General features: G+C 33.0%; 1 protein-coding gene across 4 annotated transcripts in view; it reads right to left on the minus strand.

Moving 5' to 3' along the window:
• LOC134530783 (TBC1 domain family member 9) overlaps nucleotides 1-12,624 on the minus strand; it is an 89,455-nt gene that overhangs the window by 64,460 nt on the left and 12,371 nt on the right. For all 4 annotated transcript variants that reach the window (XM_063365973.1, XM_063365972.1, XM_063365971.1 and 1 more), the window contains exons 2-5: nucleotides 11,298-11,464; nucleotides 2,269-2,442; nucleotides 1,453-1,549; nucleotides 62-248 (exon numbers count right to left, since the gene is read on the minus strand). In XM_063365973.1, the coding sequence (XP_063222043.1) occupies nucleotides 62-248; nucleotides 1,453-1,549; nucleotides 2,269-2,442; nucleotides 11,298-11,454 (615 nt within the window). In that variant the 5' untranslated portion in view covers nucleotides 11,455-11,464. The remainder of the gene's footprint in view (nucleotides 1-61; nucleotides 249-1,452; nucleotides 1,550-2,268; nucleotides 2,443-11,297; nucleotides 11,465-12,624) is intronic.

The following is a 12,624-nucleotide window of genomic DNA, read 5'->3' on the forward strand; positions in this document are numbered from 1 at the left end:
TGATAACAACTGTGAAGCCACAGCACGAACAGAGACCCTGCCAGCATCGGGGAACTCCCACCTCGTTCTCGCGTGTCGCCACCTTGATGGAGTCGGGGAACAGCAGGCTGCTCGTTTTGTCCAGCTCCGTCACATCAGTCCAGCGAATCACCAGCTTCGTCTCGCGCCCCAGGATGTACGCAAAGAAGCACAGGTGGTTCACGGACAGGTAGAGCCAGCCTTGGCGTGGCATGCGGCCCTTCCAGTAACTGCAACCAACGCGCGTGCACATGCGACCTGACTGCCAGCGAAGTTCACTTGCTTCTTTTATGATTGGCCAGTTCAGAGAGTCTGCAGCTTCAATTAGGCAGTTACATTCATGGTTTATGAAGCAGAATAATCAGAAAAAAATATACAACCAGTTAATGTTGTGTAACACTTTGACCTTGTAAAAACAAGAAATAATCACCTCAAAAAAATTGTAACTTGTAAGTTCATTACCACCTGAAGCTAGCTAAACAGTTGAGTTCAATTGAAAGAATTAATAACATTTATAAAAAAAAAAAGATGAAATTGTTCTGTTAATTTTGGAAGCTCTAAATAATTTTTATTTTATTTTAATTTTAACATACAGTACAGACAAAATGTTTGGGAAGCTCATTACCAAAGGAATCGTAAAACAACAGACACTAGGCACATTTTATACTGACTCATTTAGTCATTTGGAGCTGCCACACATTTATGTGCAGTAAAATTAATTTTCTTGCAGCTGCAAAACCGAACACTGCCACATTAGTCCTGTAACTTCTGCAAAGAAAGCTTTGGTGGTTCAACCAATCAAAAAGTAAATTAGAGCTTTGTGGCACTACCTGAAGAAATAAAAGCATTTTATAAACATAAATTGCTTGAAGTGGTGTGACTTAAATTAATCTTTTCTCTCACAATTGCCCATGTGTGTCACAATACATTAAGTCCTATGTAATAACTGTGTTCCATTAAAGCTAGTATATGTAAAGAGAGAGAAAGATACTGAATTTAAAAAAAATGAAATAAAAAATATAAGAAAATAAATTATATTGAGATTTAAAATTAAAGAGAACAGTAGCAATAACATTACAATATGTTTGTATTGGAGGCTTTTGAGGCAAGTCATTAAATAGCCAAGACATCAGGAATGGTAGTTAAGTGGCAACTTTTTTTTTGTGTTTAGGTTAGAAAACTTAGTATACATAATTCAAATATACCCAATAACTTACAAGACACTAAGCTGGTTATGGCCATGGTGTGTATATAGTAACAATTAACTAGACTTCTTTTGGTTTTGAATCATTTAGAATTACTCATTTGCATGAAGATAAACTTGAACTTGTAAAAGAACTAATGAACAGCCAAATAAACATTTTTTGAAGTGACGACGACATATATCTTGACTTATAATGATTTTTTATGCTATAAGAGTATTTTCAAACTTACCTACAAGAATAATAGTTGACAAGCTTTTCGTCAGGAGGCATATTGAACAGTCGATGGAACTTAAAGGAAACCGCCTTGAAGGACCTTGTATCTTCATCTAAGAAAGAAAAATTCAAATCTAAATTCATGTTCCTTAAATAATTTGCATTTTAAAAAAAAATTGCTACACTATGCCAGAGAAAATAGTTTCATTTTCAATTTTATGCTTCCAAGTCTATAATATTTTCCTGTTACATGTAAAATGGTTTTAAGGTGATAAGATAACACAGTATACAGAACATGAGAATGTAGTTGTAATTTTGTACGGAATGCATAACACTGCCCATAATGTCAAAATCGGGCAAAAGCCTAACTACTGATTTTTGGGTACTTTGAATGCTCACACAAGCAAGGAATTTCTTATAGTGGCAATGCTGGTTAGCAAGGAGTAAGACTAGGAGATATCATGAAGTTATTGGAAAAAGTTCGTAAGACCAATTTCTTGAAATCTATTTTTTTGTAGTATCTGTTTCTGTGTAGAAGAAGTTTGGAAGGGAAGAACATATTTTTTTCTTAAGGATATTTTACACACTCTTTTGACAAATAAAGTATTTGTCTTAATTTTGACAGCAAAATATTTGTAGCTATTTATGTTTTCTTACCAATTTTTTTCCAGTAACCCAATAATCTTTTTTAATGTGTTATGCAGCTGTTAAATTTAAAAAAAATATAGTTTTTTGCACAAAAAACAAACTGAGGGCACTATGGCTGAAGTGTACAGAAACACATAAAGGAAAGCTTGTATTTCATAAGAAAACTAAATCCTGAGACGCTCACCATCGGCGACCTGGTTCTCCGGCACGCTGCTCGCAATCAGCGACTGTATCTTGCAGCACACAAACTCGGTCACGTCATCCTCGTTGTCGAAGGAGTTGAGGGTGTCACAGAGGTTCCTCTCGATCCAGTCCCAGTCCTTCTCTATCTCTGAGTAGGTGAGCGAGCACGCAATCACTGCCAGCAAACAAACACATGTTCGCACAAGTCTGCACGCCTGACGCAGCGAACAACCTAAAGCTGCAGGCGCCAGACTATCCAATACAGTGCACTCACTACACATGCTTTCCTGGACCAGCAGTGGCAAACCTCCCTCTTTTCCAGGGTCAGATATAATTCTCCAAACTAATCTGAGGGCCACACACATATCAACTAATATTACATTTCTAACAACAATTTTTTTGTCATAGCATGAAACAAAACTTTTTATCTTCAATATAGTATTTACAAATAATAAAGAAAAACCTTTACATCTAAGAAGAATTACCACGAAACCATATATAGATTATAAAAACAAATACATAAATAAAACTTTTCAGTATTTCCTTGAGAATATAATGGCTACATAACAGTATTTGTCAACAACTTATACTACACACAGGTAAAAAAAAATGACTAATATAAGAGTGTCTACTTAATGGAATTTTATTGAAGGATTCTTTACGTGGGCCATACAAAACTATGCAGTGGGTCGGGCCATATCTGGCCTATGAACCGCCGTTTCAAGATCATCATTTGCCACAAAAATTTAATGGTATGAACTTTAAAAGTTGTAAAAAGAGGGTTTAGTAATATTTTTAATATTTTTCATGCTTCACTGCCTTACCACAAACAACTATGTTAACGAAGGAAAAAAATTAAATGAACTTCCCTTCTCATTTACATTGAGGTCATTAAAGTCATGTGAGGGTTTAAATGTATAGATGCAGCAGAAAAAGAATTTATTTGTCGAGAAAGTTATAGATGAGAGTGCCCAGAAAAAAAAAACCAGCTTCCTATAATATCCAGCACAATTCAAACTTGCCAGTAAAACCAGGTTCGACTCTGCTTGTGACAAAACCAGAATCCCCCTAGAGAGAGGCCAGTGATCAGACCACTCAACCATAAATAATTACACAATTAAATAAAATGTATTTATTCTGTAAATAAATGATGCTAAACGGAATTTATATGATAGAAATAGTAATACCTACATATAGATGTCCTTATCAGTATTTAAAAAAAAACAGTGTCACGTTTAAATTTGATAAAATATAATGTGACTACACTACCTAATGCTGTATTTCCCCCCCCCCCCCCAAAAAAAAAAACGTTTTTTTTTACCAACAGTTAGAGATTATAGATTAAAACATTATTAGCCTGTTATCAGGGACACTTTTTTTGAAAACTCATAACCTAAAAATATAGAATGTCCAAAAATTCACGCAAAAAGAAACTGCGAACTGTGGCTGCTAAACCTTCATTATTTTTAAAATATTGCTCAACAATTAAAACCTGTTGTTCTTTCATGTCTAGCACTCCATTTTTACTACCCCTGAACTGTCAGCTGTCACACTGTCTTTTTTATTGGCAATACTTTACCACACAAATGGTGCACAATTCAAATCTTGCATGAATTTTGGGAAACTCTTTAGATACTAATGATGCAGTTATACAAGATTGTGCTACTATTTTGAAGATAGGAGTTTCAAACTAAGAACAACTTTTCCAGCTGATGCTGATTAAACATTTTATTCCATACACTCAAAACAAGAAATTTTAGCTCTCTCATGCTAACATCCATTCTTTCTCTCTCTCTCTCTCTCTCTCTCTCTCTCTCTCTCTCTATATATATATATATATATATATATATATATATATATATATATATATATATATTTGCACATATTAACTATATTCTTCAATAAAAAACTTTTTCATCTCACTTTACTAGCTTATAAATCTTAATACATATACTATTACATTTCAAATATGTAAGTGAAATGTAGAATTCATTAGCACAATGTAAGAATCTCAAGCCAGATGTTCAAAGAGGCAGACAAGTTGCACACTTTCACCATGCCGTGGCAACAACATTCTTAAGAAAAAACTTGGATGGTACTTGCCTAAATCAATGCATAAAACTGTTGAAGTAAGTTGGATTTATAACTTTTTAAAAAACAAACTTCTGTAACAAAGTAAAAATATTACATACTTCCTAAACTAAAAGACCACCACTTTGTGACTTTCACATAATATTACATAATTATACTGATCTTCAATAGGAAAAAAAAAAACATTTTCATAAAGCTACATACACTGATCAAAAACCAGCTAGCTACATGAAAATTTACATATTACTTCTGAGCGTAACTATGTTGAACCATATTACACTTTCCAGTAACCAAATGACACTTCTGTACTGAGAGAACATTGTGCCTGCTTTTAAAGTCTTAGCTGTGTTTTTTTAGAAGCTAATGTATTTTAATAACTAAACATACCAAAGAGCATGACTTCTGTGTGTAGTGTACTATTCACACAGTCATAGGCGTACCCAGGGGGGGTGTTTTGGGGGTTCAAACCCCCCCCGAAATAAGGCAAGAAAATTATGAACACTCATGTCATTCGAGCTCAATTTCTAAACACAGAGCAACGAGAGAAATAACGTCACCAAGCAGCCCAATTGGTAAGTAAACGTAAACAAATTTGAATTGCAGTGGTTGGTTCATGATAGGTCAGTCTAAATTCTCAAATCGTGGTGATTGGTCTATGGAATAATCAGTTCAAATCTACTTTGATTATGTTTTAGATTTGCTTAGTAGAATTGTGCATTGAGTAACAGTAGTGATTGCGACCTAATTTCATACAAACTCTATAATACTATTAAAACGTGGGGGGGGGGGGGGGGGGGGGGGTTATGGGACGTTTTTTGGTCGTTTTGTCAAGTCAGGTACTTTCATTTAAATACTGTACATCTGTACGTATAACACGAAGAAAAAAGTTTCATTATCACAAGTTGCGTAATTTTAAACGACTGTTACAAACATTGAAAATCTGAAATGTAAATTTCTCGCCTCAGATGAAAGAGACCTCGTTGAGTGCAACGTGGTGTGAAGTTGTGTTTGAGTCAGTAGCTTAATGGCCTCAACTCAATGTGTAGGTGTTTTTAGCGAATATTATAATCAAACAATATAATTTAATATATATTATACTAGCTGCCCGACCCAGCTTCGCACGGCTATACTAATGGGGAAAAAATGAGACTAAATATGCCATTTACAGTAATAATAAATGAAATAAAATGCAATTAATTTCGACAAAAATTTATTACAATGCTTTGTAATGTACCGGAGAGAAAACGAGTAGCACCGATGGTTTCCCGATTCTCGAGCACGCAACGTACAACTGATGTACCCGTACTTCGCTACGGCAGTCTACAAGCAGAACACTTGCGCCTCTCATTATACATGCCCCTCCTTGTGGGTACGCCACTGCCGCACCTCGAATGGAAAAAAATCAAAGCAATGTTCGTTGCCATGGAGACGTAGAATGCATAAACAATGCAAAATCCCTCTGTGCCACTGTTGCCCGGGCTTAACCACCATTGGGAGTTCATTTTCGGAAAACGTCATCCTGCATATAATGAGGAACATTACTGTCAAGTTCAAGTCTGTAGTATATAAAATTTAAAAAAAGGGCAATTTTTGATATTTAAAGTCCCCGTAAAATTTCAACGGTGATGAGGACTGCACTAACAGTGAATTAGTTGTTGCCATAGAGACTAATGAAGCATCAACAAAGCAACAGCCGTTGCCATGGTGATTTTCTACCAAAAACTGGAATTTTGATATTTTACACCCCCAAAACTCCCAAAACTCCCTTCGCAAAATCATATCTTAGTGAGCGTCTACATACATTACAAAATGAGTAACTATGCTAAGTTTCATTCGGTTGAAAGATTTCAAGTCAATCGTAATGAGTCAGTCAGTGGTATTTCGCACAAATATATTTTTAAATTAAAATAATTTTACATAAAATAATAATTAAATACATACAGAAATATGCCTCCAATTGAGAAAAAAAAAGTCGATCTATGTGATGCCCGTTGCCATGAAGACACAGAAGGCATAAAAATGCAAAATCCCGTTGTCATGAAGATGGAGTACCCACTGTTGCCAAAGCTTAACCACCCTTGGGAGCTGATTTTCGGAAAACGCTGTCATTAAACGAAATGAAATATAGCCTATATATAAAGTTGGACAAAGTTACAAATATTTGTGCGAAATTTCATTAAAATCAATGCAGTAGTTTCGGAAATTAGCCCGGTCAAACATCGTGACACGAGATTTTTATATGTAAAGATTTAATTCTGTTTTGCTACACTTGAATTGTAAAGCCTGAATTACAACAGCCCGTCCCATCCGTCCGTCATCCATTAGCCGCCAAGCGATATACAACTTCACTTCATTTCACTGCTTGGATTTTGGCCTTGAGCGGTATCAGTTTAGCCAGAAATATCAATTTCATTATTCTTTTTCATCATCTTTTATCGCAAATGTATATTTTGAATAAGTCTCAATTTTACTCCCATGCCTTACCCAGGACTCGAACCCAGAACATCTCCCACCATAAGCCGGCGTGCATCCGACTACGCTACGGAGGTCGGCTGGCGATTTACAACACTTCGCTCGTCCGTCATAATATAGCTCCATGTCAATGCTGACAACTGTTGAGAAAACTTTAAATAAAATACTTGAAAAATAGAAATTTGGGGGAAAAAACTTATCATATGTAATTATATTACTTAAACAATTATGTAAAGTAAGTTACTTGAAACTCATTAAACTCGGAGTGTTTTTTTTCGGTATGTATTTTCACATTTACAGAGTTACCATACGTAATTATAATACACTTCCATGACTTAGAAAATTTTTGTTTCAAAAAAGAGCTTTCGAAATGTGTCTAAACGTAAGTTAAGAAATGATTGTGGAATCAGCTAAACATTTAAACAAACTTTAATACATATTAATATAATATTTTATATGCAAACACCTAGAAGACATTAGGAGGTTATAGTTTCATCCGTTCACCCGTCAAAAGTATAAAGTTACCATGCTTTAGACGGACGAGTGGATGACATTTTTCAGTCCATCTAATTGGGTGCAGGTCACGTAATTGACAAGACGGATGACGGATGGACGGGCTATTGTAATTCCGGCCTTAATTGCTAACAACCTTACAATCAAATTATACAGCAATTATTCTATTGTAATGCCACAAAGTATTAGGAATAAGTTTGTAAAGTGCGTACGTAAATTCATTAAGTTAACTAATTATTTTTATTTTTTTTAAATATGTATATCTTTTTGGGGTTTTTTATAGGTATTTTAATATTGTAATGTGAACTTACTTAAGTTAATTGAAAGAAAAATTACGTACAAATGACACATCAACAATATACCAGGTTAAAAAATGAAATTTGAGACTATTCTATTTATTTACTAAGAAATAATTAATTTTTGGTGTTTATGCAGTTTTTCTTAAAAATCTGGAAGAACACCCCCCAAAAAAAATTCCTGGGTATGCCTATGCACACAGTAGTCATGTAGTTGGCATCACAAAATCATTACCAGACTACAGCAAACTCTACAACAGTGAATTTATTTGCTTTTTCAAACAAAAAAAAAAGGATAGGAAAAAATTCAAAACTCCCAGATGAATTTTTAGAAGATAAACTCTCCTCATTTCAAGATGACGTTTTGATACTCGGTGATTTCAATGTACCGGGTATAGATTGGAATAATCTTAATCTTAACCATTTCCATCAGGCGACTATGAACATTAACACTAAGGTGCGCCATTTACTTAACTTTATATCTGTACATAGTCTAAAACAGTGCAACAATATTCAAACTCATATAAATCTTTTAGACTTGTGTTTAACCAATCTACAGCTGTGTTCAGTGACAAAGGCTTATGATGTTCTTATCAAAGAAGATATTTATCATCCTGCATTAAACATCAACATCAAGATTGAGTCCTTCAAAAACAGTTCCAACATTACATCAACGTTTAGAAACTATAAAAAAGGTGATTTTCTCGGTCTTTTCAATTCCATCAAAAATCATGACTGGTCAGATTTTTATAATTCTATGGATGTAAATGAACTTGATGACCAACTAACCAATTGCGTAGTTGAAAATATGAATATCTTTATTCCAATGACAAACAAAAAATCATCTAAATTTCCAATTTGGTTTACCAGTGAGTTAATTCAAGCATTAAAGTCAAAGAAGCATTTCCATAAGCTTTATAAAAGAAACAACACGTATTACTATTCACTTTTCTCTTACTATCGTAAATTAGTAAAATATTTAATAAAAAGAGACAAAATTCAATGGACTCGAAATACCAATAATTATATTAAAACTAACCCTAAAAATTTTTGGCGATATGTCAAACTAATGAAAGATGGTTTTTATGAACAGCATTCTCTAAAAATTAATGGAACTATCACGAATGATCCCGCTGAACTAGCCAATGGATACGCTAAATACTTTTCCAGTGTCTACGAACCTTCTACATGTATCCAACAACCTGTGACAAACAATATACATTTAGTATCTATTCCTGTGCCCACAATCTCAGAATGTTTAGTATTATGGGGCATAAAATCGTTGAAATCATCCAAATCTACTGGTCCTGATGGCATACCTAATTTCATTATAAAAGGCTGCTCTGAATTATTAGTCCCTCTTTTGCTGCATATTTTTAATTTTAGTTTACAATCCTCTGTTTTCCCGGAGAAATGGAAAACTGCTAAGGTGATACCTATCCACAAAAAAGGCTCTAAACAGAATGTTAACAATTATAGGCCTATTTCTCTACTCAATGGTTTTTCTAAAATATTTGAAAAAATAATTTTTAGATTTTTAAATTTCCAGCTTAAGAACAGTTTATCGAACAGTCAGCATGGTTTTAGGAAAGGTTTATCGACCATCACTAACTTGCTTACTTTTTAAAATCCTATACACAGAGAGGTTACCAACAGAGGGCAAGTGGATGCCTGTTATTTTGATTTAGCCAAGGCCTTTGACACTGTGAACAATTCTATACTTCTTAAAAAATTATTTAACTTTGGTTTAACTCAAAATTTTACAAACTGGTTTTCTAATTACTTAACTAATAGAAGTTTTTATGTTACAATTAATAACCACAATTCTTCCCTGTTTAGTATCTCTTCTGGTGTCCCTCAAGGAGGTACATTATCGCCTCTTCTTTTTAATTTATATATAAACGACCTACCTCAAATTCTCAACCATTCTACAGGAGTACTTTTTGCCGATGATCTAAAAATATTTAGGAATATAATAACACAGAATGACTGTATTTTATTACAAAATGACATTTCCCAAGTAAACAATTGGTGTAAATTTAATCTGGTTACACTAAATAAACACCAAACATTTGTTATATCCTTTACAAGGAAATATCAACCACTTAATTTTGATTATATTTTAGAAAACTCTGTAATCACGAAATGTTCAACAATTAAGGATCTTGGTGTTATTTTAGATTCTAAATTATTTTTCCATAATCATGTAAACTATTTATACATGTCTTCCCGCAAAACCCTTGCTATGATCATATTTATTACTTTTTATGCTACCAATTCAGACTCAATTCTCTCCCTGTATTTTGCCTTAATAAGGTCCAAATTAGAATATTGTTCAGTAATCTGGAATGACATCAAGTCGGCCGATGCAAATAAACTAGAAAGTATACAAACAAAATTAATTAATTTAATAAACTTAAAAAACCTTCCTTCACCTGCTTTAACTCCTCTTGGTGCACGTAGAGTATATTTAGATTCTCTGTTTGTTGAAAATTGTTTTAACGCTAAAATTAACTGTACTTATCTCCTGGAAACCACTGGGTTAAAAATACCACAATTTAATTCTCGTTTATACCAAACATATTGTACTCTACATAACTTTAATGACATAATATACAGATTAGTTAGGAATCACAATAATAATCAATTGTCTAAACTTAAAAATTTATCCTTTTAACTTGTCCTCTACTCACATGTTATATTTTGTGTATAGTTTAATAATTATGTAATTAACATTTCGCTAAGTAATGTGTCATGTTATCTTGTCCTTTTGGTATTTATATCATTTCTGTTCTCATGTTTTGTGTTTATCCTGTGCTGTCTCTATTGTGATAGTGTTTGTTTTTACTTGTTTTGTGTTGTACTTGTTTTGTGTCGTGCCCACCTCTAAAGTCTCAAGACTGTCGGTGGGCATGTAACAAATTTAAATAAATAAAATAAATAAATAAATAAATAACAGAATAAAAAGTAATTTTTTTTAAAAAAAAAATCTATAAAAAATCATCTGTGTGTTTAATTTATTTAGAAGCATCACTCAAAACAGTTAAAAACTTTAAATGCTTTTCTGAACACCTTATCAACATAATCAGCTAAACAAAGATAAAAACTAAATAATAATCTCCGAGATGGAAATGAAAGCTCTAGTAAGAAGTGTCACAAACCTCTGTTCCAAAGGCAAAACTTCTTTTACAACACATATTCTGAAACATCTACATTATAATACAGATACCCTAGACAAAAGTCACAATATGCACCTGTCGCCTTTCGCACAGTCGTCTTGTGCAAATGAAGAGTCAGTAGAAACATTCAGACTTGGTGGGTGTTATCTTACATTGGTAAAATGTGACATTAACAATAAAAGAGAGTAAGAGTATAACTGGTATTGATGAAATAGCATATAAAATTGTTATGTAGCCTTTAAACATGTAATTAGAAATTACTAAAAAAAAATTAAATCTGGGCTAAAAGTTAGTATGACCTATGTAAAGAACAAATGATAAATTCACTGAGAAAATAAGAAAATCAAGATACAAGTGACAAGTCCCAAAATTAAGTCCTAACTTGACAACCACAGGTGTTTCCATTGTGCTCTAACGTTAATAATATCAACATGCAAGAACCTCATCTTAGAACAAGTTGCGGTGACCAGCTGCCGTACCGTAATAGACTTCAGAGGACGGGGTCTGGTGCAGGATGCGGAACGGCGGAGGCTTTGTGTCGAAAACGCTGTCCCAGGTGCCAACGAGTATCGAGGATAGCCCTTTGTCTTTGCCGTAGCCCTTCCTCCTCTGCAGGAGGAAGTACATGTTGGCCATTTCTGTCACCCTGTCAGAAGGTGAGGAACACATGTTCAGACTGTTGCAGACATACAAGATTACTTCGGTTCTTTCACCTCTAAAACAATACTTCTAACAATACATCACCGAAGTCACTTGGTAAAACATAACATAGGCAGACTGAAAATTCTTGGTTTAATGCATCCTTTGATTGGCTGGACTAGTGTCTAACCACTGATCAAATCATCAGTTCGAAAATGATAATATTTGAGATATTAATACAAAATCAGAATTTTGGCAATTTTTAAGGAATGTAAATAGACAAGTAAATAATTGTAAAACTGCTACACATAGCAATACCGTGCATGGGTACAAAGTGCACAGAATGCTTTCATGACTGACAAGAGTTTTATGGTTAAACGTTTCCTTTTCTTTTTTTTTTCTTAAGATAGTCTGAAGTTTTCAGTTTTTGTGATCTAAATAAATCTGAATAATTATTATTGTCCCAGTGAATGAAGTGGCAAGCTCAACTAGATTTAAACATAAAAGCAGATAGTCTTTCTGTATATCCGCCAACGAAAAACCTGCAAAATCGTGGATTTAGAGTTTTGTGTTGCTACAATACTATATACCATAATGTAATATTTTTATTTGTAGTGTTCTGTGTCAATCTAAATATGAAAAAAAGTATTTTAAACCAATCTGTTTATTAACATACACACAGTGTGTGTGTATATATATATATATATATATATATATATATATATATATATATATATATATATATATATATATATATATATATATATATATATATATATATATATATATATATATATATATATATATATATATATATAAAATAAAATGCAGTAAAGTTGTAACTCTGAATTTTAATGATGCATGGGAATCAATATTTGGTACCTATACAGTTATCCTCATACCTTCAGAACCATTCAAGATGTAACAATAAAATAATAACTACTTTAATCCTGCGGTACTATTTATATCTATAATATCAATAGCCTCACCAGTTATTTTTTAAATTAAATCATTTGTACAGACAGGCAAATTTTTGATTTGGTTTGGATATCTAATTTGCTAACTTGAAAAATGTTTAATATGTAATAATTAAAAATCACATACATACACTTTGATTTTATTTATTTATATTGAATAATCTATCATCAATTATCATTACTTCACTTT

This window comes from Bacillus rossius, chromosome 3, assembly GCF_032445375.1.
Source record: "Bacillus rossius redtenbacheri isolate Brsri chromosome 3, Brsri_v3, whole genome shotgun sequence".
In the NCBI taxonomy this organism is placed as follows: domain Eukaryota; kingdom Metazoa; phylum Arthropoda; class Insecta; order Phasmatodea; family Bacillidae; genus Bacillus; species Bacillus rossius.